The sequence below is a fragment of the Rhinolophus sinicus genome, linkage group LG03, assembly GCF_036562045.2.
Source record: "Rhinolophus sinicus isolate RSC01 linkage group LG03, ASM3656204v1, whole genome shotgun sequence".
Classification (NCBI taxonomy): Eukaryota; Metazoa; Chordata; class Mammalia; order Chiroptera; family Rhinolophidae; genus Rhinolophus; species Rhinolophus sinicus.
The window spans coordinates 124,063,625-124,091,278 of NC_133753.1; the positions used below are offsets into that span (position 1 = coordinate 124,063,625).

Consider the following 27,654-nt stretch of genomic DNA (forward strand, 5'->3'; position numbering starts at 1 on the left):
CTGTTATACCACAGTGCCCGAGTTCTGGCCATGGCCTGGCCCACCTCTACCTCACCTTGCCTTTTCATGCAGAAGGCTGGTTCAAGTGGGGTGGACTAGGGACTTTGATTCACTTATATCCTTAAGGTTCGCAGGCAGAGGGGACAGTCAGTCCTAGACAAACTCAAGAGAAGGTGTAATGTTTGTTTCAAATAACCTCCCAGATCCTTACTGGCGATACTTCTGATACATTATTTCTCTCTTCGCCAGTGCTGACTCACACGCACTGGTGTCCTCCTACCTCTCTGGTGGTTTAGAAATCTTCCATCCCAGACAGATGTCTCACGTTCCAAAGTTATCTTGATTCATACTCCCTATGCTTAGAATTGTTCCATCAGTGCTTCTTTGAATGTCAGTAAAACAAATTAAGCCAGCCGTAGGAACAGATGAACGGTAACTTCTTAAAGGGTGATTTATTTTTAGCCCAAATCTCAAAATAGAATTGTGGACAATGTAGCTCATTTTGTGTGGGGATCTACTTTGGAGGAAGTAAATCTGCTTAGCCTGATCTGACAGGTTAGACTATTTGTAGGAGGTAAGAGCAGGAAGGTTAAGTGGAGAAGGCTGTGTAAGTCACTGTTAATGTGCTTCACAGGGCCTCCACCTGGGGCGGCTGGGAGATGGACATGACCCAGTTCCAGAAGTCCTGGCTGTGGGGCCCGGGCTCTGGTAGCTCAGCTCTCATTTCTCCATGATGGGGCCCCACCCCAGCTGACAGGGAGCTCTAGCCCAACTGATGGGGGCTTCATTCTGTGACTACTGAAAATATAATCAGGGAAGATTATAAATTATCCACAACCCTATTCTTTTCACCTTTCTGCCTCTCCTTGGAAAGCGGGAGGCCTGAGAGCCTGGTTTAGGCATGACTACAAAGAAAATGACAACTGGGAGAATGGATATTTATGCCTAATCTTCATGAATAAAATTTCTATGTGTGTTCACTGTTGGAATCAATTTTATATTTAAAATTTAAACAATCTTCATATTGTTTATCATAGTTAAATATTTAAATAGAGGGACTATTTGAACAGCTTTTGATAAGGACATTTCTTAAGTAATTTTGTAACTTGATGTCTTAAGTGTAAGACAATCTTAATTTGATAAATAAAACTGACTTGGCTGTATGTTCTTCTCTGCATCTTACTTTTTCTCAAATATTTTCTTCTAGAGAAGAAATGGGTCTAAAGATAGCCTGATTGAAGAAAAATCTCAGACATCTACAAGCAATCTGGCTGGAAAACATACAGCAAAAACAATAAAAACCATCCAAGCTTCACGCCTCAAAATAGAGACTTGATCCCAGTGAAGGGCTTGGGCTGGGGGTGGGAAGGGTGTTGTGTGCCACCTACTTTGAAACTGTGAATTATTAAAGTATCTTGGACCTTCAAGTGTTTCTTCAGAAGAAAAATGATCAAGTCTGTTGCTTCTTTTAAAGGTTTAACTACGGCATATTTGTGCTGAAGGGACTTTTTATTTGGTAACTGGAAGGATAGTTGTCTTGTAAAAATTCATTCACTCGATGCCATTATTTTTCTTCCTGGAAACTGAGGATCTAGTGTCTACAACCAAAACCAGATGCTTCTGATCAGTTCTGGAACCCTGGACTGCAGCTGGCTAGCTGTGCAATATACCAAGGGGGATGCAAATGTTCTTCCCAACTCTAGGTGGGTCTCAGCCTGTGCACAGACGCACGAGGGCTGAGGTCACATCACTTTCAGACTGCAGATATTAATATAAATGTTCTTTGTAATACTGTATTTTGTGGCATTAAGTTCCACTGGTTATTTACAAATGTAAAAAGCTTTTCATTTGAAAGTGTTGCTTTTAATTTCTAGTGTCCTTGTCTTTTGTCAGAAAAAAGGTTATGTGTGGATTTCGGTTGACCTCACCTTATCAATTCATACCACCCTCAACCTCAAATGGTCCCTCCAGCCTGCCTGGCTCTCTGCCCCCCAAGGACTATTTCAGACCTTTCCTCTCTGACTTACAAGCACAAATCCTTCCCCAGCTACCATCACTCTCCTATTCCAAGTTTCTTGAAAAGATTATCTGTAGCCAGTGTCCTCAATTCATCTCTAATATGATCTCCTCCAGGGCTCCAGGAAAGCAGACCTCACTACAATCACCTTCACGTCACCAAATCACAAGGCCCAAGGCTAACTTTTAGGCTGCCTCGCAACATTTCGTGCTTCTTTAATGTTGTGCTTCCCATGTAATTTCTGTCATCCTCATCCTCCTTTGCAGTTTATCCTAGCCTACACCTCACTAGGTACTAGTTTCTCAAACCTCAGACTTTGGCCCTCTTCTCTGCAGCAGGTTGCTCTTTAATGCCCACATACTTAGCTTGGACTAGACTAGTGTTCTACCAAGAGACCAATTAGTTTAAAATGCTGCTCCCCAGCTGGATTTAGGGACATTACGCTTATGTGCAGGTCTACACACCTAACATCATTTTGGATCCCTCTCCTATTACCAAGTCCTGTCAGCTTTGCCCTCTATAGCTTAATTATCCCTTTACTAATTTTACATTGATCCAAGGTAGTCATGTCTTGCCTAGACAATTAGTTGCCTCCAATTGGCCCACTTGTACTCATTTTCTTGCAGATGTGATCAGATTTCTCCTTGTTTTAAATATAGCTCTACGTGGTCTGACATCTTACCTGTTCAGCCTCAATTTTTAAGACTCCCAGCTTCCTTAATGGCCTCCTACCATGCCTCATTAAGCAAACTCTTGGTCTAAATCAGGGCATTAGAGTGAAAGCAGCTACAGCCGTCACAAATCTGGACTTAGGGTCATACCATTTTCTAGCTCAAGGCCTTTGCACATGCCACTCGCCCAATGTCGGCTTGTAGAAATGACACCCTTGGTCTCAACTCTGCTTTCTCAGGTTTCTGACTTGCTCAGACTCTATCTTGCATAGGATTTGTTTCACAAAATTTTACATTTGTGATGACATTTCCTCCATTCACATGTAAGATTCCAAAGGGGGGAACTATTTTGCTCACCACTGTGTCCCCAGCTCCTAGTTCAGTGCTTTCAATAAATTTTTTCAATGCCTGAACACATTATCTTTCTTTGCAAAGTGAAGGCTGGAGGTATGCAAAAAAAAAGCAGTGACAACGTAAAATGACATCCATGACCTAGAAACAAATAGTCTAATTGAGTTCATCATGAGGCACTGGAAGAAAACATATTTCTCTTTGGGCTTAGCACAAGCCTGTATTTCATAAGCCTATCAGTGACTGATAGCACTGAATATTAAACTTAACTGCTGCGATTTAACAATTTTGAAGTTGCTGGGTGAGGAGGAAGAAACCCTTCCTTTGATCTCTCATGGAAAGAATGCTATCGTCTGGCAGACACAACACACAAACCGCCAAGAAGCATATTTAAGTATTTATTCATAGACCCACGGTTTTAAATTATCTTTACGGACTGTCCAAACGGAGTTTCAATACTCAGACTCCTGAACATTTTGAATGATCCAAGCAACTTGTGTGAAGATCAAGTTTTCAAATTCTTCACCAAGGACATCCTAAAAGGAAAAAAACACGCAATCTGACAAGCAAGTACTTACATGTATCGTACACCTTAAGAACTGCATAGTAAACTCCACACACACTTCTGCATTGCATTAAGTTTTGCGTTTCTGAACTCAGATTTAAATGTCAACATAAGTGCCTCCTGAGATGGCAAGTGGTTTTTAAATTAAGCTACTCCACATAGAACCATCCTAAGATTTCAAAAATAAGCTGGAACACGCTATCCATTTGCTGTAAACTTCACTTTGTTAATCACAGATGTAGCAGCACTAATGATCCATTAATACCTACTTTAAAATAATACCCACCAGAGAAGGCACCCCAGAAATAACTGCTTTTAGACAGAACTTCAATAACATCGCCCTACCTTAGGTCACCTTCGTGCTCCCAGGTGTTCAGCTAGCAGCATCCATCTGCTTCAAGCATCCATCTTTCACCTGAACAAAAATTAGTTAAGTCGTTGAGAGAAACTATACACAACCTCGGCTGACACAAGATCCCACGTGCAGATTAATGTAAAAAGCACAAGCTGTTACTTCTGCAGCTCCTACACCAAAGATAACAACTTCAAGGGCAGGAAAGGGCTGCAAAGTGTTTTAGTTTGCGCCTTTTTTGACACCACATTCACTAGTTTCCAAAAGTGAATGGGCAACACAAAGGCGACATGGAGATTGTGTAAGAACTACTGTGTCTATAGCACGAAGCCTACATCAACTGGCAGACGAACGGTTCTCTCGATTAGAGCTGGAAGGGGAATGTATTAATCCCAGCTCTAGATTTTTTTCCAATTGAAAATGCGACAAGGTAATGAAAACTGACACACAACATGTTTTAAATGGTTGAAATCTTAAAACTTCAATGCAACTCGTATTGTTTGCACTATATGAAAACTCACCTGCCAAGTTCTGCACCTTGAAGAGCTGTCAGGATCTAAATCTTAAATGGCACTTTATTTCACGCTGCTGCAGGGTAGGCACACGGGTAGTTATAAGTCAGGCTTTTCCCTTCACACGAAAGAAATCCTTATATTAAAAGCTTCTTGGCATTCGGTCGATGACCAATAAACTTAAATGCACTCAAACCGATCGCCCCAATTCCTGGCGTGGGAACGCAGACTGCGGGCCGCTTCGGGGCCTCCTGAGGTACCACGGACGCCCTGGACGAGGTCAGGCCAGGCCGCCGCGCTCCACGCGTTCACCCAGGGACCTCGGACCCCCGGGCCGCAGCGGGCACGTCACCAGGCTCAGGGCGGCCGCGCGACCATGTCCTGCGCCAAGACCGACGGAAGCCACGCGGCCGCCCTCCAAGCCGCCCGTCATCCCGGAACCCCCGGAACTGTACATCGCGGCGGGAGCGCGGAGGTAAGAAAGGCCGCGCGACCCTCCCACAATGCTTTTCTATCACTGGGAGAACCCACTGTCCGCAGGCCGCGGGGAGAACGGGCTGTACCATCGGCCACCGCGCTCGGGAGACGCCGCCGTGTGGCGGGAGGGCGAAGTGCCCAGTGATTGGCGGTGGGGCTAAAGCGGAAGAGGACCGAGGAGGGAGGTTACGCCCCTTTGCCCCCTTTCCTTTGTGTCCCCAGGTCTTTCGGCGGTAAAGGAGGTTTTATCCATCCTATGTGGATCTCCAACCACCCCTCCTCCCAATGTCAAGGCTGAGCTGCGCGTGTAACCCAAAGGACTTGAGACCTCGTGTTCTGGGGAGGACAGACGGAGCTCACAGTCTCCAGCTGAGGAAGAGTAAGGTCATTCATTCAAAAATATTTATTGACTACTTACATGCTTCGGGCTCTGTCCGCAATGCCTGGGAATCAGGTATGAATGAAACAGACAAGGATACTGTCTGACACTCTAGTTGGGCGAGAAAGACACTAAACGGGTAACACATGGGCACTGAGTCCAGATAGTGTAAGCGCCAAGAATGAAACAAAAGAGGGTAACCTGATAGAGCAGTGCAGTCCTGTAGATAGATAGTGCGAACCACGAATATAATTTAAATTTTTTGAAATGTCCTTTCAAAAAGAGTAAAAGAAAGAAATTAAGTCACTCAACACGTGCTAAATTTTATCATTTCAACATATAATCAGTGTAAAATGATTAATGATATTTTGCATTCTTTTATTCCTCCTAACTCTTAGAAGTCTGGTGTATATTTTATACTTCCAGCACATTTCATTCAGATTAGTCACAATTCAAGTGCTAAAAAGCAGGCCTGACCAATGTGTTGAGAGCAGCCAGAGGAGTGAAGAGTGACCGAAAATGCAGCAGAAGAGACACGCAGGGGCAAATCAGACGGGGCTTTGTACTTGTGGTAAGGAGTTGGGATTTTATGTTGAGATTTTAGAATTGGTTAATTATTACCGCAGAAAGAATGCAGAGATTGTTATTGGCTTTTTGCTGATAACCGTAATTCGTAATTCACTGAAGGGCTAGAGACTGCAGTGAGGCAGTTAACATAGGTTAACAACGAGCTGTCCTTGCTCCTCTAAGTCCTGGCAGAGACTCATCCAAAGACCACATCCCAGCACTTTTCTTTGTTTCTTTGAAGCTTACCGCTAAAAAAAAAAAAAGAGGAAATAAGGAAAAGAAAATTCAAGCTCGTAGTCCAGTGGTCAGCACACAAGGGCTAGCCTGAATAATAATAACATCAACCTGGGGACAATAGGCACAATGTCCCTACAGAAGAAGTAACTGTATAATGATCACAGGAAGGTAAAGAACTCTAAGACCTTCATTAGGAAGTCACTTTAACATCTAGGGGAGACAAAGTTTGGGGAAGGAGGATGACACCCCCAAGAGTGTCATTTACAGACACTGAAGGATATAGTGTGGGATTATAACGAACGTTCATTTTGTCTTCTTGCTAGGGAAAATCAGGGAGAGGAAATTTCCTTAGGCTGGAGCAGCCAGCAGACCTAGGTTTAATTAAATCCATCTCTGACACTGTTCCCTTAGGTAAAAAACCACCTCTCTGAGCCCACGTTTCCCCCTTTACGGCACAATAACTACACCCATGAACCACATAGGTTAGTTTAAAAAAATTAAGAAAAGTTTGTGGAATCATCTAGCGCTGCGCAGTACATAGTGATATCCAATAAATGACTCCACATGAGCGAGGCTTTTCCTCTCCTTCACTGCCACCCAGATATGCAAATTTCTTGGATTGAGTTCTTAAGGAAGGGGGCATATGCTGTTATTTTCCTTTGAATTCCCACCTTCCTCTTTTCTATTCTCCCCTTTATGTAGCTTTCCTAAACTCTGGGTGATTCAGGAGTAGATACAGGGGTGACATTTGTTTCAATTATTGGATTAGTGTTGGTGTCAGGAAATCATTTCTAAATTCTTCATTTTCCTGGAAATCAATTCTAAATTCTTCAATTTTCCTATCTGCGTGAACCTCACACATCCTGGTAAGGAAAACCCAATAATTAAGCAAAGGCAAGCAGAAAGGACACGAGAAAAAAGGGGCTGTCTTCCACCTAGTCTCCCCTCCACCCTTGCAGTCTGGGGCTGCGGCGTTATGTACAAGCTACGTACTGTATTAGTGCAAACATGTTTCCCTGTGTGGTAGGCAGATGGTCTCCCAAAGATGTCCATATCTAATCCCTGGAACCTGTGAATATGTTTCATTACATAGTAAAAGGTGCATCAGAGATGTGATTAATGTTAGGGACCGTGATATTAGAAGATAAAATCGCTAAGGAAGTCAGGATACTTAGAGGCGTGGCAGAAGAGGAGGCAGGAGAGGGACCCAATCTTCCTTGCTAGCTTCGAAGATGGAGGAAGAAGATCTTTGCGTACTGACAGCCTCCTCTGGAAGCTGGGAATGTCCCTCAGGGACAGGCAGCAAGGAAACAGGGATTTCATTTCTACAAATGCGTGGAACTGGATCCTGCCAACCACCTGAATGAGCATAGAAGCAGATTTTCCCTTAGAGTCTCCAGAAAGAACACAGTCCTTTTGATGCCTTGGTTTTAGCCCAGTGAGACCCATGACAGACTTCACACCTACAGAGCTGTGATAATAGACTTGTGTTATTTTAAGCCACTAGGTTTGTGTTAATTTGTTATGGCAGCAAGAGAAAACTAATACACTCTATAAAGGATGGAGAGTGAGAAGTGAGGTGTTTTCTTACCCTCCTCCTTCTCCCACTAATATTGTCAGCAGGACCATATGTGAGATTTTGTAGATAAGCTGTGAACATTTCAGTTTAAGTACTTAATCCACATGGGGTTGACTTTTGTTTTTGGTGGGTGCCAAGGACCCAATTTAATAACCAACTGATATTAAATAACTTTAATACCTTTTATAATTTGTAGATTTGGGGAGGTTTTCTCCCTAAACAATCATATCATCTGTAGAAGCTTTCTTTCTTCCTTTGTAATTTTTACACCTCTTACGCGTGTCCCTGTGTGTGAGAGGCCAGGCTAGGACCTCTAGAACACTGCTGAATAGAGTGGGAGACATCGTGTCTTGTTCATGACTTCAAAGGAATGCTCTTAAACTTTTAGCATGTGTGTATGATGCAAATGGTATTCTTTTGCCTTTTCTGTTGTTTGTTTATTGGGTTAGGTTTCTTTCTATTTATGTTTCTAGGTTTTTTTTAATCATAAATCTATGTTGACTTTTATTAAATGTCTTTTCTGCCTTTATTGAAATAAGCATAGGGTTTTTCTTGTAATTTATTAAGGAGGTGATAGCATTAATACATTTTCTAATGTTGAACCAATCTTACATTTCTGGAAGAAACCAAACTTGTCATTGAAAAATATTTTTGTTTGGAATTATTGCACTTATGTTTATGGATCAGAGGGGACTGTGGTTATCTTTCTCATATCATCTTTCATAGTTTTGAGGTGAAAATTGTAAAGATATCTACTTAACACTAGTAGTTCGTTTCTGAAAATCACATGTTCTGTGCAAAAACATTAACTGGGAGACTATTTCCCTTTATTTTAAGTGGTAAAATTACAATGAGTTACTTGTTAACCCAACCCAATTTCATAAAATATAACTAAATTATAGTAAACAAACCTTTATTAAATAACAAACTATCAGTTGAGGCTGTAAATATTCAAAACCTTGCTTCCTGATTACCAGTCAATATAGTTCTTAACAAATAGTTGCTTTGTTAGCAGTAACATATTCTCTTTCATTGTTATTTCTTTTCTGCTTGCTTTGCTGCCTTCTCCACTAAGTTCTTTAACACTTTCTCAATGTTTTTGGTTCTCATTCTACAAAACTGGAGAAAAAAAAAGGGCAATATGAAATGTGAAAGGCACTGTGGAAATGTGTCAGAGAATGATTCACACTGTGGATGATACTTTAATGTTTGTTTTATCACCAGTAGCATTTGTGTGGAAAATCCCCATCATTGATATTCAGTACACTTTTTGATTTGCTGACGCATGATGCGGACGTTTTACTAATTGTGTTTCTAATGCATTCTAAGGCATTCCCCACACCTGTTTGTTTTTGTTTTTTTTCCTGGTTGTTGTTATTGGTAAAAATGTTGTAGTGAGTTTTGGGGACCTAAACATAATTTTCCTACATAAATACCAGTTGAAATGTTGTTTTGAGAGATATATGTATTGTATGATGTTGGATGTTAAATACAAGAGGTAATTTACTGGAAAACATTAATCAGGAAAATGGTCTGTGGTATATGCCTGTACTGGCTTGGTGAAATTAGTTGGAGAGCTTTTCCTCTATTTCTCTTCTCTGAAAAATTTAATATAATGTCAAAAAAATTTGTGTTTTTTTTTCACTTTTAAAATAAACTTCACTTTTAAAACTATCTGGGTCTAGTACTTTCTTTGTGGGAGGGTGTCATGCAGGGTGTTATGCGGGGTCTCTGGTCCCGCTCCCCGCATAAGAATGCAGGATATTGTGAAGCCAAAAAGGAACACCCATGGAGCCATAGTTAGGGGAGTCATAACACCATATTCTCACTGGTGGCTGGATTGGAAACACAGGAAGCAGGAGCCACACGATCTGCAACCTGCGGTCTGCTTCTCTGCCAACCAACCCCACTTGCTAGCTACAATCCGCCGTGCTAACTGCAATCCCTGCTTGCTAGCTCAGCCACCATCCGCTGCTAGCGTACCCATGGCAGTTATATATCACTGGTTACAGCTGATGGCCAACTAGCCACAGCTGATGGCCATCTGATCACAGTTGATGGCCATTTACTACCTGAGCCAGCACCTTTCTGCGTGAGGCTGAAAGCCTGGAAACTGCACTCCTCTGTCCCCACAGAGGATTTTAAACTACTGATTCCATTTCTTTCATTCAGATGTTTTCTTCAGTTAGTTTTGGTAAGTCATCTTTCCTAAGAATGTGTCCATTTCCACCATGTTTTTAAAGTTGTTGGCTGAAAGTTGTTCATTATTGTCAGTTTTTCCCTCTCACACCAACCAATTCTCTGATTCTTTAACATGAACTGGGTGTCCAATAATTCAATTCTGACACTAATTCCTGGAGTTATCTTCAGACCCCGCAAGTTAAGGACTCAGTCCCACAAGTCTGTCTTCCATTTCATTTGCCAGCTACAATGGGGTGCCCACGCTACCCAGACTTCTACCAGCTGACTACAAATTTGGGCGTTCTCATGACCCTCTCCCCACGCTCAGGTTTGATAATTCACTAAAATGACTTACAAAACTCAGGAGAACATTTTAGTTACTACTACCAGTTTACTACAGAGGGTGCAACTCAGGACCAACCAAATGGAAGAGATGCATAGGGCAAGGTATGAGGTGGGCGTTGGCCACAGAGATTCTATGCCTTCTGTGGGCTTGCCACCCTCCCAGCAGTTGGATATGTTAACCAGCCCAGAAGCCCTCTGAACCTTAATGTTTACAAGTTTTTATGGACATTCCGTTATACAGACACAGGTGATTAAATCATTGACTATTGGTAATTGAACAAAATCTCTAGCTTCTCTTCCCTTCCCAGAGATGGAGGGAGGGGGTGGGTAGGGCTGAAAGTTTCAACTCTCTAATCACCTGGTTGGCTTCCCTGACAAGCAGCCCCATCTTGAATCTACCAAGGGGGCCACCAAGAGTCACTTTATTGACATAAACTCAGATATGATTGAAAGGGGCTTGTCACGAATAACAAAAGATGCTCCTTTCATTTAGGAAATCCAAGGGTTTTAGGAGCTCTGCCAGAAACCAAGGATAAAGATTAAATATCTATATTTTATCATAACTATATTATCTGATTATGTTTGCATTTTTTATTTATTTCAGATCTTTCTCATTTCTTATATAGGTATTTATTGCTGTGAACTACCCTCTTACAACACTTTTTGCTGAATCGCATAAATGTGGGTGTGTTGCATTTCCATTTTCATTTGTCTCAAGATTTTTTTGAGTTATCTTTTGGTTTCTTCCTTGACCATTGGTTGTTCAGTAGCATGTTGTTTAATCTCCACACATTAAGTGAATTTTTCAGTTTTCTTCTTGTAATTGATTTCTCGTTTCATATCTTATGGTTGGAAAAGATGCTTGATATGATTCCAACCTTCTTAAATTTGTTAAGACTGGTTTTGTAGCCTAGCACATGATCTCACATGGAGAATGTTCCATGTGTGCTTGAGAAGCACGTGTATTCTCTGCTTTTGGATGGAATGTTCTATAAATGTCTGTTAGGTTCACCAGGCGTGGGGTTTATGGCGAGATTGTTTCTCAGCCTCTCCTACCTGTTTTGATGTGTGATTTTATCCCCATTTTCCCAATGTGTAGAAGTCACTTAGGTAATTTTGGATTTTTTTCAGATGGACTCGTTCCATGTGTATCTGTAAACTTGGAGTATCATGGGAGGAGGTGAGGCCAAGAGTCTCTTACGTTGCCATCTTGAACCAGATCCTAACAGTGAGTTTCTAACGTTAATTATTAGAAATTATTTTTCTATGATTTCTCTTTGGTTGTTTTTCAGAGATGTAGGTTATTTGTGCTAGTATCTTTTGTTCCTTTGTTATGTCCGCTCTCTTATTTCTCAAAATATATTAAACACACTCATTTGATATTCTATGGGTCAAAACTTGGCAGAGTCTAACTGTTTCAACTCACTGTCACTAGTCGGTTTTCTCATAGGTTTGTGATTATTATTTTTTTTAGCTGTGAACATATGTTCTTTCGAAGTTAAATTGTGGTAACCATTTGGGTCTGTTCTTCTGGAAAGGATTTGTTTGGTATTGCGGTGACTCGGGGCACCGCTGACCTGGGAGCACTGTCAGTCCGTCGTGTCTGCCCCACATAGGATAGGATGTACCCCATCCTACATGACACAGGGCTGGTGTTCTTAATTTTCAAAGGAAACTTTTCTTCCCTGTTTTATCCTTCTTCATAAAAATATATAGGCTTATTATCTCTATTGTTTCTCTGTAGGGTGATACCCACTCCCATTCACTTACTGTGACGATGTTACCTTTCAGGGCATACAACTTTGTACGTGGGTCATTAGTCCTGCCTCCCACCTCACTCAGGCCTCCTGCTTTATCTCCTAACTCCCATACGGCCCTCTGGAGCCTAAGCTCTCAGGCACCTGAGGTAGGTACCGTGTTTTCCCGAAAATAAGACCTAGCTGGATCATCAGCTCTAATGCGTCTTTTGGAGCAAAAATTAATATAAGGCCCCATATTATATTATATTATATTATATTATATTATATTATATTATATTATATTGACCTGGTATTATATTATGTTATATTATATTTATTATATATTATATTATATTAAGACCCAGTCTTCTATTACAGTAAAATAAGACTGGGTCTTATATTAATTTTTGCTCCAAAGGACGCATTAAAGCCGAGGTCCAGCTAGGTCTTATTTTCAGGGAAACATGGTAGATGTTCCAGGTAAATGCCAGCTCTAGAACTTGCTTTGGGTTCATACTATCCTTTATTTGTGGCCCCTGACGACTTCCCCTGTTTTTCAACCAAATCAGTCATGCATTTAGAACAATATTTTATCCAGCATGTTTAGTTATTCTGAATTAGGGGGACTTCTCTGCATATCTCTCCTGGCATATTGCAAGCACATTTGAGTTGCTTCATCAATTTGTTCTTGAAAAACCACCCAGTTTAAGAAGATCAGAAGGGCCTATCACTAATCCTGAGTTTTCTAATAACATTTGTGTAAAGACTACTGCTCTTCCCCAAATAATTTATAATTTAGAGTAATTCTCACAAAGTCTCTTCCTTAAAGCAACTTGGTCAAATTCTTTAGGAACCTAACAAAATTATTCTGAAGTTCATTTGGAATAAGAAAATGATGAGAATAGCCAGAACCATTTAGAAAAAGAAGAGTAAAGATGGAGGACTAACTCCTTCTGTAATACTAAATATTAAACATAGTCTAATATTAAATATTAAAACATACCAAACTTTATAAGATAACTAAATCAATATGATAATGACACAGGCACCACCTATCAATGCAATGGAAGATATAATTCATTAACAGTTCTTATTATATGTTAAATTTTAACCTCCCAAATCAGCAGAGAAGGGAGGGCTTACCCCACACATGTTGCTTGCAAGAGTAACTTATATTGAAAGAGGAGAGTTTTACTTGGTATAAAGCAAAACAAGGCCTATGTAGTTTAAAGAATTAAGTGGGGGAAAAAATCAAATGATAGAAAGGTTAAGTAAAAATATTTGATTGTAGAAAGGGCTTCCTAAACTTAAAATCAATGGCTGTTTCTGGAAAATGGCAAGAAAGTGGTTGCAATAAATGATGAGATAATAGAGAGACTTACTTTTTAACCATAAGAAAGCATTACCTTTCAAAATAATAAATAAAATTTGTATTAAAAATAAATGAAAGGAGTAAGAAAATAATTGATCTTGATTTGGCGAAATTTTACACTTTTCTGGTTTTAATAATTAAAGAGAAGTTCCATGTATCAATTGGCCAAATTCTTATAATAAATATAATTATAACAAACATAATCCTTAGTAATAAAATATTCATGTTAATCCATATGAGCACTGAGAACCCAGTAGAACCAAACACAGAAAGAGATGTTTCACAAAGGAGAAACATGAATTCTAAAACATACCAAGAAGTATTAATACCTTAAGGAATTCTATGAAAAATGTTTTTGTAACACTACTCATTTGTAATAATACTATTCGACCCCTAAATTTCCAATTTGGTTTTCTGATAGTTAGATGTGGATTTTTTTTTTTTTTTAACTAAAAGCTAGGCAGGTCTGTGTTTAGAGAGACCTTTCTTTCTTTCATTTTGTTCTTATTTTGGGGTGTGATTGGGCCTAAATTTTTTTCTTACAGGTTTTTCATTATGAATTTACTAATCATTATGCTTAATGTGTTCATATATAAATGATGTGTTTGAATAAGAAGTGGTTCATCTGAACTTGGTGAATATGGGTATTATGTGAAATATCTTCTGCACCCCCATTTAAAAGATCTTACGGGAAGTATTGACTTATCAATGACTGTGACACTGCAGAGACTGTTAAATGAATGTTAATTCAAGAAATTCCTTAACTGTCTGATGTTAGTACCAGCAAGAAACCACCAGGTGGCAGTACAAGCCAAGCACAAAACCCACACTATAGTTTGTAGGTTGCACATTCAGTTACACTTTCACTGGAATGAAGTTAGCAATCGAATATCCACAGTTGAGTAGAATCACCCCACCTCGCCAGGTGTTTTTTAAACCTGGTTTTATACTAATTTTTCAGAGAAGAGGTTGATTTTTTTTTTTTTTTTTAAATCTGGTCAAGTCGCATAGGAAGGACATGTTTTAATATGTTACTTGGAGTAACCCAAAAGAACATCTTATGTATTCCAGCCCAGACAAGAATGAAACGTCTTTGAATGGTAAGATTCCCTGTGCCCCAGAACTTCATGTTCTAAGCCAATCAGGAAAATAAAGCTGCTGCTTTAGTCAGGAGCCAGTCTGCCAGGAAATATACATAGCAAGTGGGGTTGAATTATAAATAGACATTTCTTTTGTGGGTTAGACAGCTAAATCTGTCTTCATTTTTTGTGAAGTCAGGTATGACTTGATTGCAGTGCTTAGTCACATATCTTCAAATAAATGGTTGCTATATAAAAATATGATTTTTTTTTGTTTTTATGACTAAATATATGTGGCATGTGTTTCATGTCTATACATTTCCAAGGGTATTTTTAGAAACATCTGTTTCCATATCGGTAACATAGCTCTTTCCCGGTGGAGGAGTCTTTCTTTATAGGAGCAGCAGTGTTGGAGGATGTCCTGGGAGACAAGTGCTCCAGTGGGGCGCAGAAGAGCTCAAAGAGCACAGAACCCCAAACTGGGGTTTCTAATGAGGGACTCTGCTTGTATTAATGTTATATTTGTTTTTAGCCACTGAAGAGAATTCCCAGCTGCTCCATTAGAGATGTGAAGTCTCTCAGCTGAATAAATGAAATCCCTGAATACTGAGATAACTTGAAACTGAGCACACAGAACCGCTGTCAGGAATCAGTGAGAAATCATGGAGAGCCCAAGAAGGCCTAAAAGATGGGAGAAGTTTCAGGATTCTGATCCTTCAAACTTTCAAAAAGGGGCGAGGGAGGTCAACAAATCCTGGTCCAAAATAATGATCATGGTCTCAGTGCTGTAATATTCTATCAAATAAAGGATGGATGAGTCCTTAGAAGCAGCATCACTTATTCATGAGAAGTCAGAATCGTTTCAACGCCCATCGCAGCAAACTTTCTTTTTTTACAAGGTGTCCAGACCTCCAGACCTAGGAAGGGTGGAGGACGGTGAAATCTGAGTTTAAACAAGGCATCTGGCAAGATCTCATATTACGCCTCTGGCTGAACTGAGATGTGTCAATGTGCATATTGATATTAGTTGCATAGCTACCAAGGTGGTGCTGTTTAATAGGTTGGTATCAATTGGAGGAATGTTTGGTGATTTGGATGAAGATGTTGAATTCACTCTCATAAAATTTGAGATGATATGACATTAAAGAGAATAAATTAAATGGTCCAATCAGAGTTCTAAAATCTTAGGCTAGTTGAACCTGGTAAGTGTTAGAAGAATGATTTTAAAGAGAACATATGTAAAGGCCATGACTTGCGTCCTGAAATCAACAGCATGTACACAGGGTAGGTCATATCTTAGCTGTGGCCTGCCTGGAAGGCTTAAAGGAATGTAGTTGGCCGTGACTGTAGTATAAACCAGCTGTGTACCATGGCTGTCAGCAGAGTAAATGTTCACTTAGATTTCATTAGTCAGAAGGTGTGGTCTGGTGAAGGAGAGAGATGTCCCCTCTTCTATGGGTTCAGCCCCCCTCTCTTCAATTCTAGGTGCTACACCTCAGGTGGGGCATAGGAAGGAAGGCCAGGGACCACTCACAAAAGAAACATGCAAGATAACAAGAGCATTGAATGAAATCTTATCATTTGCAATAACATGGATGGACCTAGAGGGTATTAAGTGAAATAAGTCAGACTGAGAAAGACAGATACCATATGATCTCACTTATGTGTGGAATCTAAAGAACAGAATAAATGAGTGAACAAAACAGAAATAGACTCAGAGATATGGAAAAAAAAACCTGTTGGTTGCTAGATGGGAGAGGGGAGGGGATGGGGGAGAAGGTGAAGGGATTAGAAATAGCAAATTAGTAGACACAAATAGTCATGGGGATATGAAATACAGAATGGGGAATATAATCAACAGGTTTGTAAAGATTAGGTAGGGTGCCAGATGGGCACTGGACTTTTCAAGGGGGTCACTTCATAGGCTGTATAGATGCCTGACCAATGTGCTGTAAAACTGAAGCTGAAGTAGAATAATATTGTATGTCAACTATAAGAAAAAAAAATATATATATATAGTCACGGGAGGTGGAATATAGCATAAGAAAGATAGTCAATGGTATTGTAACAGCTATATAAGATGTCAGAGGAGTAGTAGCTTGGGGGGGTTATCACTTTGTGAGCGTTATAAATGTCTAACTATTATGTTGCTTTGTACACCTGAAACTAATAATAATAAAAAAGATCAATAGAAGCTGTGTTATAAAGGGAAGGGCTGACAGAATAGGGTATTAGAAAATGCAGAGTCAGAGGATGGAGTGACACTGGCTTCACATATTTGGAGCTCTGTCATGTGAGAGAGGGATTACACTTGTTCTGTGTGATCTCAAGGGATCAAATTAAGACCAAGGGTGTGGAAACCTTAAAGAGACAGTTTTGAGTTTCACATAATGACTTTCTGATGGTTGGAAGCAATCCCAGGTGGGAACAAACTGTTTCAAGAGATGGTGATTTTTCCATAATTAGGGTGTCCACGCACGGATGGGGAAGAACTTGGAAATATCTTAGCAACCGATAGATAGTGGAATTTAAAAGTCCTTCCAATTCTAAAGGTTTATGGTTATTTTATTAATCCATTATTAAACTAACGAATGTTTAAGAAAAGGCATCTTTGAAAGTTTCTCAATATTAGTTTATCCCAATGGTCCTAATACATGTTGGTTTTTCTTTTCAGTGTCTTTAGTCAGCAAAGGCAGTACCAGGATTTTAAATGGGACCTTTATTCCTATTGTCTCTGACTATATAGTCAGAGCCCCCGTGCCAGGATAAACACAATAGGTGCCAAATATTTCCAAATCCTAAAGGGGTTACCTAAGCAGGTGTGTTACATGATTGGCAACCAGTTCTGCCTGTATTGGCCCATTGCTCACCTCTGGGGTTGGAGTTGAAGAGTTGGTGATGAAGACTGTGAGAGCGAGTCTTCGGTGTGCTGCAAGATACCTACCCTCCCAAGGGTAACAGCTGGGAGAACCTGAGTTTGGGAGACTCAAGAACGGTGATGCCCACCAACAGAGACTGGCCGGAGCCACCCATGCCTGGCAATAGCTCCAAGGAGAGAGAGGGCTTTGGTGGGAACAGTCTCCATCACCACGGAAGGGGTGTGGCAGAGGTGTGTTTCCCCTAAACCCAAACTGGGGTTACCTTAAAGGGGACCTCTCCCAACAGGGTTGCCTGGAGGTTTGGACTGCCAGCAATCGGGCTGATGGAGGAGACTATTAATAGGGCATGAGTGGAAGCTGATGAGAAGCGAGTGGGAGATGGAAACAGAGCCGGGCTTTCTAGGTTCACATCCTGTCACTGCTGCTTATTCAGTGTGTGATCATGGGCAGAGGTGGAGCAAGAAAGGGAGAAGTAGAAGAATCTGACTCCGTACCCCTGCTGGCATCTTAGGAAGATAGCTCAGAGGAGCCAATTAAAATTAGATAAGATTTTGGAATTTTGTTAGTAAACAAAGAGACTTTAAAAATTACCAAATAAGACTATTGTTGCCAGTTAAAGGGACAGAGAGAGCTATGGGACCCTCCCAAGTTTCCATTTAAGGGTAGAAAAGGAGTTCAGAGCAGGTTTGAGGAGACAGTTGGAAGAAAGAATAAAGCTGCTTTCTGCTTGCACCCTGTGCAAACCAGCTTAATAAACAGATAAACCAGCTACAACTATGAGCGGAAATTTCAGGGCCATGGATGGATGGATTTTAGATGTGGTTTTGTCACCAAATAGCCGTGTCAATAGCAGGTCACCTTACCTCGTTGGGTCCTAAGTTGCTTCACCTAGTTTCTAGTAGCTTTGTAGTTCTGTTTCCATTTCACCACACACACACACACACACACACACACACACACACAATTTAGTTTTATAAGTATAGCCACATTTTTTTCCAGAAAAGTTCTAGTTAACTGAACCTCCACGTTTTCTTTCTATTTGCATACTGATTGTGTTTTGTGCCTAAATGTAGTGTTAAGGTTATTCTTTGTGTTTCTCTCTGCTAAACTTTATATAGATAAGCTTTAGTAAGATTTGGCATTTTGAGCACAGGTATTTTAAGAGTCTTACCGATGTTAATTCTGCTGATTCAGTCTACATGTGGTTTTTACATTTTATAGATAAAGTCACAGGCAAAGTAAATTCAAAAGGTAAAAGGAATGGTCAAGTAAACACAATTAAATATTAAAGAATTCCTCAGAACTCTTGGAATTCATGAGATAATTCTGCATTTTTTACTCATGTGTGCAGTGAAAAATAGGCTTAGTTTGTCCTTCAATTTTATGTCTCTTCAGAGCACTGCTGTCTAAGGTAATATAATTATCTGTAAATTCCTGTTAAGAGTCTCTGACCTGCCCTGGAAAGGATTGGCACAGACAAATTATTTCTTTAACTAGCTTAGCTATTTAAAATTATGCCGTAAGGTGTGCATTTCAGTTCAAATAAAAAATGAGACACTGATTAGCACGTCATAAAATAGACAGAATGAGTGGGCAACATACATCTTAATCTGCTCAGTTCTTTGCTGGAATTCCTAATTTCTGGATTGATCTCTTGAGCAATAGCATTAGTTTGTTATAAATGACACTAGATTGTGTAATTATTAATTTTCACTTTTATAGGACATTCAGTCTTTGCAGTGATATTGAGTGAAGGGTTTCCACAGGTTAGCACTGTACTGGGATTGTATATTTATACATACGGCATCTACTGTGTCACACACTGAACAGCAGTAGCAACGATTACAGTACCCGTGGCCCCAAAGCCTGTCACTTGAGATGTCTTTGCTATTTTCATCCAATTTAGATTTGAATAATCTTAGAGTTTTCTTTTCTCTCCACAATCCTATGATTCAGCTCACAAGAGACATCATCTTTAAAGCTTAGGTATAAACTCGGCCGTGGCAACTGAAGCCTCTAAAATCTCAGTATCTACCAAAAGCCCTGTTAGAATGCAACTGGAATATTTATATGTTGGTAAGAGAATGGAAAGTCAAGTATAATAAAGTGCCTTCCCTTAAAAATGCACATGTATTAGTTTAATTTCCTTTATGTTCCCAGCGCTGCTTTATATCATGGTGGTTAAGAGGAGTATAAGGAGTGATTATATAAAGAGAAGTAAGCAAAGAACCCAGAATTTTATTTCTGAGGGCAGCTTATTTTCTGCCTGACTGGACTGTAGACTCCAAGTCCAAAGATCTAGTCCAGTGATAATGAGGGGCAATTGTACTTGTAATGAATTGGAGGGTGGCAACAGCAGAATTTATTATTCTAGGTCTGGTAGTCTCATTTTTACAACCCTGCACATCTCTTCTCCTTCCCTAATTCTTTAGTGCAGATTCTCTTCCTCTCTTTACACAGGGATCAGCACATGACCTAACGAACAGGGTCAGAGAGTCCTAGCCACCCGGCCATTGTGATTGGTTTAGATACGACACATGACCCAAGCTGGGCCAATGAGAGCCCTTGTCTAGGACTTGCCTGTAGGAGAGTCAATAGGCAAAAGTGCTTTTGCTTCGGTGTTCCTGGAACGGGAAGGATAGCTGAGGACTTTATCATCCCGTGGAGTCAGCCTGTCTGCAATGATCAGAATGAGGCCTGCGCAAAGAAAGGCAGAGAGGAAAGGAGAGAAGTGGTGATGTTTGAGGACTGGATCTCATTCTGTCTGCTGTCAGCTCTCATAAACCACTCCTTTTTTTCTTTTGTATAAATTGATTTGTATTTCTGTCACCTGTATCCTAATACAGACTTCAAACAGAAATATTAGAAAAAGCTCTTTGATGAAATATTACTTCATATACATAAAAATACAGATGATTTTGATATGATGGTAATACAAATAACCAATTTATCGAGCATCTGCTAGGTACTAAGCACTATAGTAAGTATATTGATTTCTTTTTTTTTTTTTCATTTAACCTTCACAACAACCTGTAATCAGTTCACTATTGCTGGGTAACTAACTGTCCCAAATCTTAGGGACTTGAAGCAATAAGAATTTATTTAACCAAGTCTGTGGCTTGGTTGGGTGATTCTTCTGGTTTAGACCAGGCTCAGCTGGCCTTAAATGGGCTTGCTTATGAGTCTGCAGTAAGTTGTCAGGTTTCTGGGGATTTACTAGTTTCGGATGGCCTCTCTCATAGGTCTGGATTTGGTGGTCTTTTCAGGTAGGCCTGCAGGGATGACTGGACACTGGCTCTGGCTGGCTTGCCCAGGCTTGTTCAGTGGACCTTGCAGGGTTCCAGGAGAGTGAGTGGAGACACGAAGTCCTCCCAAGGCTCAGGGCAGACACATGTACTTTGCTCCTTCTGCTTGTTGCATCCTCCTGGCCAGAGTTCAAGGCCAGCGCTGATTCAGGACATGAGGAAATAGTGTCCACTTTTAATGGGAGGAGCTGAAAGTCAAAGGAAATGGATATAGGGAGGCATGAAAAAAATGAGAGCACAACTAATTTACCAAAAAAAGGTATTATGTGCATACACTTTAAAAGTTAAGAAATTTACTCCAGGTCACATGGCTACTAAGCAGCAGAGACAGGATTTGAGCCTTAATTGTCTGACTGAAAATCTCACTCTTTCAACATTTCTCTCTAGATTTGCTGATTGATCTATGCAGTCCAGATGTCGCAACTTAATTAGTTTCTAAAGTCTTATTCTTAGATCACTTTTGAATGATTTCTAAGTTATTATGAAGAGTTCTTCATTATAATAATGGTATTAACTTTCTATGAATAGGTTATTCTTGAGCTACACATACAAGCATTTTTATTCATATTCGTCTCCACAACAAAATGTTCATATTGTCATGTTTGTATCACAGCTAGATTTGAAAGACCAAATGTTATTTTAGGAGAATAGATAAAATCACTTGTAGTATCTAGTAAGTTCTTAAATGATACTTTAGAGTGGAAAAACCATGAGTTCAGGCAAAGGGGAAGCTAGAAGGTGGTGAAGATCCATAAATTGGGAGGAAGTCTGTCCATAAACAGAAGCAAGAGGCCGTGGACCTCAGTCCTGTGGGATTCTAAGGAAAGTAGTAGTGACAGTGGCTGTCATTTAAGGTGAGGGATCTCATAGCCCAGTGTGAACAGCTCCATGCATATTCCAGAGACAGCCCTCCCCAAGTCTCCTCAAAGAGATAGAACATGGGGAACAGAGACAATGCACACAGAGCCTGGTATTGCAAGACCCAGCTGCCCCACGTTGTGCCTCTACCAAAATAACTTAGCTCAAACCCTCCTTGCACGCCTCACTTAGAAGTCTGAGTGTTATCATTATTCCTCTAGAACAGTCCTAAGGGTGTTGATGGGAGGAAGTGGTCATGTAGGCAATTTTATCTCGTGAAATTGAATAATTGAAATGCAGGATTGCTGTGAAGAAAGGAAGATCGGGAGGGCATAGAAAGAAACAGATGGTGGAAAACGAAAGAATACAATTGGCAGGAACTGAATGAAGAAGGGCTTCTAACACCAGGCGAGTAGAACTGAACACTTGGGAATATCTCAGAGATCATTTGGTTTGAGGTGGGATGACTAGGACTCAGGTTTGGGATATATGTAGGCATGAGAGAAGGGGATGTTCAAATGGTTCAAATGAGACAGGAAGCGGTGAAGGAGGACATCTATGGATGGTGAGGAAAGCAGATGGTTTTATGACTTACAAACTGGTTACTAGGGGAAAAGGTGATATATATACTTTTCAAACATCATGGATCTTATATCTTCACCTTCTTTTCAGTATATTGGTAAATGTGCCACATTAAACACCAAAAGGATTCTGATTTTAGAATCTGGTGGTCAGGAAAAGATGGGTTATGAGAAGAACTGTAGTGTGTTCTCTTTAGAGGGAGCAAGACAGGAATCACACTCCCTGAGGAGCTTCCTAAATGACTTGTTTTAAGAAGGTTTGTGCGGAAACACAGAGAACATTGGAATGGAGAATCAAGTGCCCCTCTTTTCTGTCAATTTTCATCTGTATTCTGGCATTGGATGACTCGGGAAAGAGAGGGTGGCTGTTCTGCCTCCAGCCTAAGTCAGAGAAGTTTGGCCTACAGTTAAGGCTGGATCCCAGGGCTTTGGGACCTGACATTCCTGTACTCCATGTCTGTGAGTTTTTCTTTCTGAATGTGACTGTCATCTGATGGCAGACCCTTTTCCCTACACCAAAAAGGTGCAGAGTTCTAACCACAAGTGAGAATTATGAACAAGGCTGAAATCACTTCTCAGGCATGAACCATTTGAGACAATAGATCCCATTTTATAATATTAAAGAAAATAACCTGAAGAAATTAAAAGAAAATAGGTAATGACCATTTAATAGGAATGTGTCTCAGAAAGGAGACCAGAACAGTTCAAGTAGGACAACTCCACATAATCATTTCAAGCTTTTAAATCACAGGTTTGACCTGTGGGGATGCCTTAGTTGATGAATACAGAGGAAGGAGCAGTCATTGGGATCATTTATCTTGCACTTGTTCAAAGCACTGAATAAATTAGAGCAAATTTTGTAAAGTTTGAAATTTTACTGTGATGTGACAAGCATGCAAAGAAAATCAAACAGTTGTTGAATCTGCAAATAATATTTTTTTTCTCAGTGATTGACCGACGCTTTTCTTCTAAATCTGTAATAAAAAGGGGAGGGAAAGTAACCAAACATGAAATGATTTCAGATTCTTTACCTCCAAGTTCCGGTTGAAGATATTGGAAGGTCGGGACACTTTTCCATCTTTGGTGACTTAGACATGCTTACAAAACCAAAATATAATCCAAGTGTCTTCTAGAGTGTTGTCATTAATCTAAGTGTTATTCTTTAGAAACGTATAGGTAACCACCACCACCAATTTTGCTGTCTATAAAGGGATGTCTGTCTTGTGGATGCTTTTTACTGTTTCAGTCTCTGAATTTTATGTCATAAGCCAACTTTGTTTGAGTATGTTAACTATTTTTTTAAATACACTTTTTATTTTGGAATAATTTTATATGTACAGAAAATTTGCCAAGAAAGTATAGCAAGTTCCCATATATGCTTCACCCATCTTCCCCTAATGTTAACATCTACAGTGGGTTGAATGGTGGCCCCAAAATACAGAAGGTGACAAAAACACATATACACATTTTAAGAAAGGAAAAAGTTAAAATTGTAATACTCAATATATACCAATAACAAAAGATGAATACAAGTCACGTTTGACTTCAGCAATTACAAGAGGTGCTCAAAGTGGTTACCATCAGCGTCCAGACACTTCTGATTACAGCGAACTACTGCTTGTGCAACGTTGACCAATGTTGCTTGACAGTTGCCAAACCATTTGTTCCCCCGCGCTCTTCCCAGGATTTCACAATGGAGTGCCTCAGCAAACTGAGACCCAATGGAGAGATATCAGTAAAGCTCCTTTGAGGGGAAGTCTCAGCAAACTGAGACCCGATGCAATTATATCAGTCCCTCCCCTTCAATGGATTCCTTGGAGATGTGCGTGTGTGTGAAGGCAAAGTTCAGGCTGGAACACAATGGGAACTTTTGGAAAGACGGCCAACAGGCTACTAACATACAGATCTTGAGATTAACAATCATTACCTCTTTAGAAGTTTACCAATAAAAACTACACATTGGCCCGATTCAGGGTTCAGTCCCTGAGACTGTTCCCCTTGGCCCGTGCTTGCACTCTATTACTGGCTACTGTCTTTTCTTAACCCTGTGCTGCCCTTCTCCCTCCTCACAACCCACATCGTGCCAGGCATGACAGACCAAAGTGTCCACTTGTATACATTTTTATGGCACCCTTGGTATATGTCCACACCCTAGCCCCGGAATCTGTGAATGTGACCTTATTTGGAAAAAAGAATCTTTGCAGATGTAATGAAATTAAGAATCTTGAGATGAAATTATTGTGGATTATCTGAGTGGACCTTAAATCTGATAACAAACGTCCTTATAAAAACACACACAGGAGAGACACACAGGGAGAAAAGGAGAAGGCTTTTTTGTTTTTGGTTTTTTACTGATGTCCATTTTGTGTTGTAGGATCCAATCCAGGATACCACGCAGCATTAGTTGTCATGTCTCCATGGTCTCCTCTGGGCTGTGACAGTTTTCCAGTTTTTCCTCGTTTTTCATGACCTTGGTGGTCTCGCACAGTACTGGTCATATATTTTGCAGAATATCCCCCTCTGTGGGTTTGTTTGCTATTTTTCTCATGATGAGACTGGGTTATGAGTTCTGGGGAAGAATACCATAGAGGTGCAGTGCCGCTCATCACGTCATAAACGGTGACTAGATCCACATGATTTATCTCTGCTGATGTTGATCACTTAGATACGGGAGAGTTTCCCAGATTTCTCCACTGTAAAATCATTATTTTCCCTTTCTGTACTCTATTCTTTGGAAGCAAGTCTTTTGGTCCAGCCAACACTCAAGGAGGAGGGAAAGTAGCTATACCTCCTTGGAGTTGGGGTGGGGAGTGTGTATTATTTGAAATTTTTCTGTAATAAATAGGTCTTTCTTCCTCTCTTTCTTCAATTATTTTTTTATATCAGTATCAGTGTATATTTATTATATATTTGTTTTATCATCCAATTTTACTTTATGATCTAACACATTATTTTGTTGCCCAAATTGTTCTAGCTTTTATGCTTCTTCTTATTTTTTTTTATTACATTGTATGATATTGGTTTAAGTTTTCTTTGTGTCCCGCTGTCTATTAGTTATCTATTGCTGCATGACAAATTACCCCCAAACTCATTGGCTTAAAACAATAGACATTATTATCTCATAGTTTCTATGGGTCAGGCATCTGGGTGTGGCTTAGCTGGGTGCCTCTGGTCCCTCCCAAGGCTGCAATCAGGGTGACATTTGGAGCTGTAATCTTTTCAAACCTCCACTGGGACGGGTCTACTTCCCCAGGCTCACCTACATGGTGTTGGTAGCCCTCCTTGTATGGAAGTCTTTGGTGGCTGTTGGGTGGCGATATCAGTTCCTACGTGGCAAGAAACAATCATAGAACAGCTCACAACATGGCAGCTGGCGTCCCTCAGATCAAGAGAGGCAGAGAGGGTGCCCAATACAGAAATCACAGTCTTTTTGTAACCTATTCTTGCAAGTGACAAACTATTGCTTTTGCCATTTTGTGTTTGTGTTTACAAGTGAGTCACTATTCTAGCCAACTCAAGGAGGGTTGGTGGGTTATAGATGGACATGGTTACAAGGAGTAGGAATCACTGGGGATCATTTTAGAGGCTGCCCACCACACCCAGTAGTCCACCGTTCTATCCATTCACTCCAGTTAATTAGAATGGGCAGAGGGAGAGGAGGAGGAGGAGGAGGAAGCTTTGAAAAACAAAACCACAGATGGATGAAATGTTTTGCTTGCGGTAACTTTTGACATAATGTCACAAACTACATTGTGTCTATTATTATTGGTCATTTATATGTGTATTTATTCATTCACTTAGGAGTGTATGATAGCTGCAAGCCAAGTATGACATTTCTGACCCCAGAATGTGGTCTACCTGAGATTTTTGGAAAACTTGTTGCTGTTGTTGTTAATTAGATAGCACCTGTGCACTATAGGCTATGTAGCCCCAACCACCTGAGCGTCACTTCTACCAGGTGTCATGTGAACAGTAGTGGAACAATTAGTAATTCTAATTGAAGCTGAATGTAGTTATTCATAATCTTGAGTTGTTCATATTGAATTCCATAAAAATTGTATTATGAAATTGGGAAGTTACGAAGAATTACTAGAAAAGGATAATAAAGTAATTTCTCCATTTGTATTCAACTCATTTTTAAATTATGTCCATCTACCCTTAAATAAAACTGTTTCTTCTTGTTAAAAAAATAATTCATGCTCCTTGCCTAACACTTAAAAAAAACGAAAAGCCCAAAGGAAAACAACTAAATCTGCTCCAAATTATATACTATAGTGTTAACATTTTGATGCATACAATTTCCAAATTATTTTTATATATTTTTATGTATACATATATTTAACACCATTGGTATCAAATTTGTGGAATCCTTAGAAATATGTTCTGAATATTTTCCTAAGTAAATCATTATTTTAATGAGGACCCACTTGACTTGCCATTATTATCACTGAAAATTCCTACACATGTGAGTTTCTGCTTTGTGGACACCTTTGTACTCATCCAATAAACATATATTGATTTCTTAATATTGGCCCAGGACCTTGTTGCTGGCACAGTGACAGGGAGGCTGGCACAGGGGGGAGCAGCAGGCAGGAATTTGGAAAAGCTCAGTTTGTGGTCCCGCTCTGCTACTAATTGGCTCATGTTTTTGGACAAATGAAAACCAGTCATTAACATATATACAGCACATAGAACATTCACTATGTGCTAGCTACTGCTCAAAGCCCTTTACTTATACTCTCGTGTTTAATCATAACACCTCAGTGAGGCAGACACTGTTATAACCACACTCATTTTATAGAGGAAAAGATACAGGCCAGAGATTAAGGAATTTGCCCGAGAGCACATAGCTATTATAGAGCCAGGATTTAACCCTGGAAGCTGGTAGCTGATTCCAGAGCTTATGTTCTTAGCCATTGCTCTATACTTTGAAAGGGACTGTGAACACTTCAGCTCTCTGGGCCTTAGTTTCCTCGTTGGCAAAAGGTATGTAGAAGGTGAGGATGAGGAGTAATATCTGTATACTGTAGGATAAATTTTCTTTGCAGGGATGTAAATAATTCAGGAGAAGAATATGGTTGAATAATATCTCTGAGATTTATTATTGTATTATTTTTGGCACTTCCTTCCTCTCTCCGTTGGAGCAGATGGTCAGCTCTGAGCTCATCACCTCAGGGAAGGGAAGTGACAGTGTAGAAAGCTCCTCGCCAGAATTACGTTCCAAAACCTTAAGTCCTTAGGGAACTAAGTATTTTAGGTGTGGACAAAATATTTAGAAGAAGTAGGAGGAAGAGAACAGGGCTTCCCCCAGGATGTGAGAAGGATTTCCTGGGTTGGAGGGTAAGAAGGGAAACCAGTTGAGCCTCAAAAATGGCCTCCAAGCCCTGGTGCCTGGGTACGGTCTTAGAAGAACTGCTATGGGGCAAGTGGGGCCAGAAGCAGCTTCTCATGTTTCCTATGCACCAGGGGCCTTGAAGCAGCAGCAGTTTCCCACACTGGGATGTGCAGACTCCACTGTCCTAACATGTGGGTCTCCACATTTTCTCTGTTCTTTACGTGGAGCAGTCCCCAAGTCCTTTTCCAGTCAGAGCACTCTCTCTGCTTCTTT

At 40.2% G+C, this 27,654-nt stretch overlaps 1 protein-coding gene, 2 long non-coding RNA genes and 1 other non-coding gene across 5 annotated transcripts in view; 2 read left to right on the forward strand and 2 right to left on the reverse strand.

Annotated features, from left to right (window-relative positions):
• Positions 1-1,867, forward strand: part of EPB41L4A (erythrocyte membrane protein band 4.1 like 4A) — a 235,008-nt gene extending 233,141 nt beyond the window's left edge. For both annotated transcript variants that reach the window (XM_019727789.2, XM_019727788.2), the window contains one exon: positions 1,208-1,867. In XM_019727789.2, coding sequence (XP_019583348.2) covers positions 1,208-1,336 — 129 coding nt within the window. In that variant the 3' untranslated portion in view covers positions 1,337-1,867. The remainder of the gene's footprint in view (positions 1-1,207) is intronic.
• A 1,557-nt stretch (positions 1,868-3,424) lies between these two features.
• Positions 3,425-4,950, reverse strand: LOC109445414 (uncharacterized). Its single transcript, XR_002137040.2, has 3 exons — positions 4,478-4,950; positions 3,950-4,019; positions 3,425-3,575 (listed from the first exon to the last, which is right to left on the reverse strand). It is a non-coding gene; the product is annotated as an uncharacterized LOC109445414 (long non-coding RNA).
• Positions 4,110-4,244, reverse strand: LOC141570915 (small nucleolar RNA SNORA13). Its single transcript, XR_012495357.1, has one exon. It is a non-coding gene; the product is annotated as a small nucleolar RNA SNORA13 (small nucleolar RNA).
• A 99-nt stretch (positions 4,951-5,049) lies between the features above and the next one.
• LOC141570676 (uncharacterized) overlaps positions 5,050-27,654 on the forward strand; it is a 285,839-nt gene continuing 263,234 nt past the window's right edge. The window contains exons 1-2 of the long non-coding RNA XR_012494975.1: positions 5,050-5,329; positions 11,365-11,461. This is a non-coding gene — a long non-coding RNA (uncharacterized LOC141570676). The remainder of the gene's footprint in view (positions 5,330-11,364; positions 11,462-27,654) is intronic.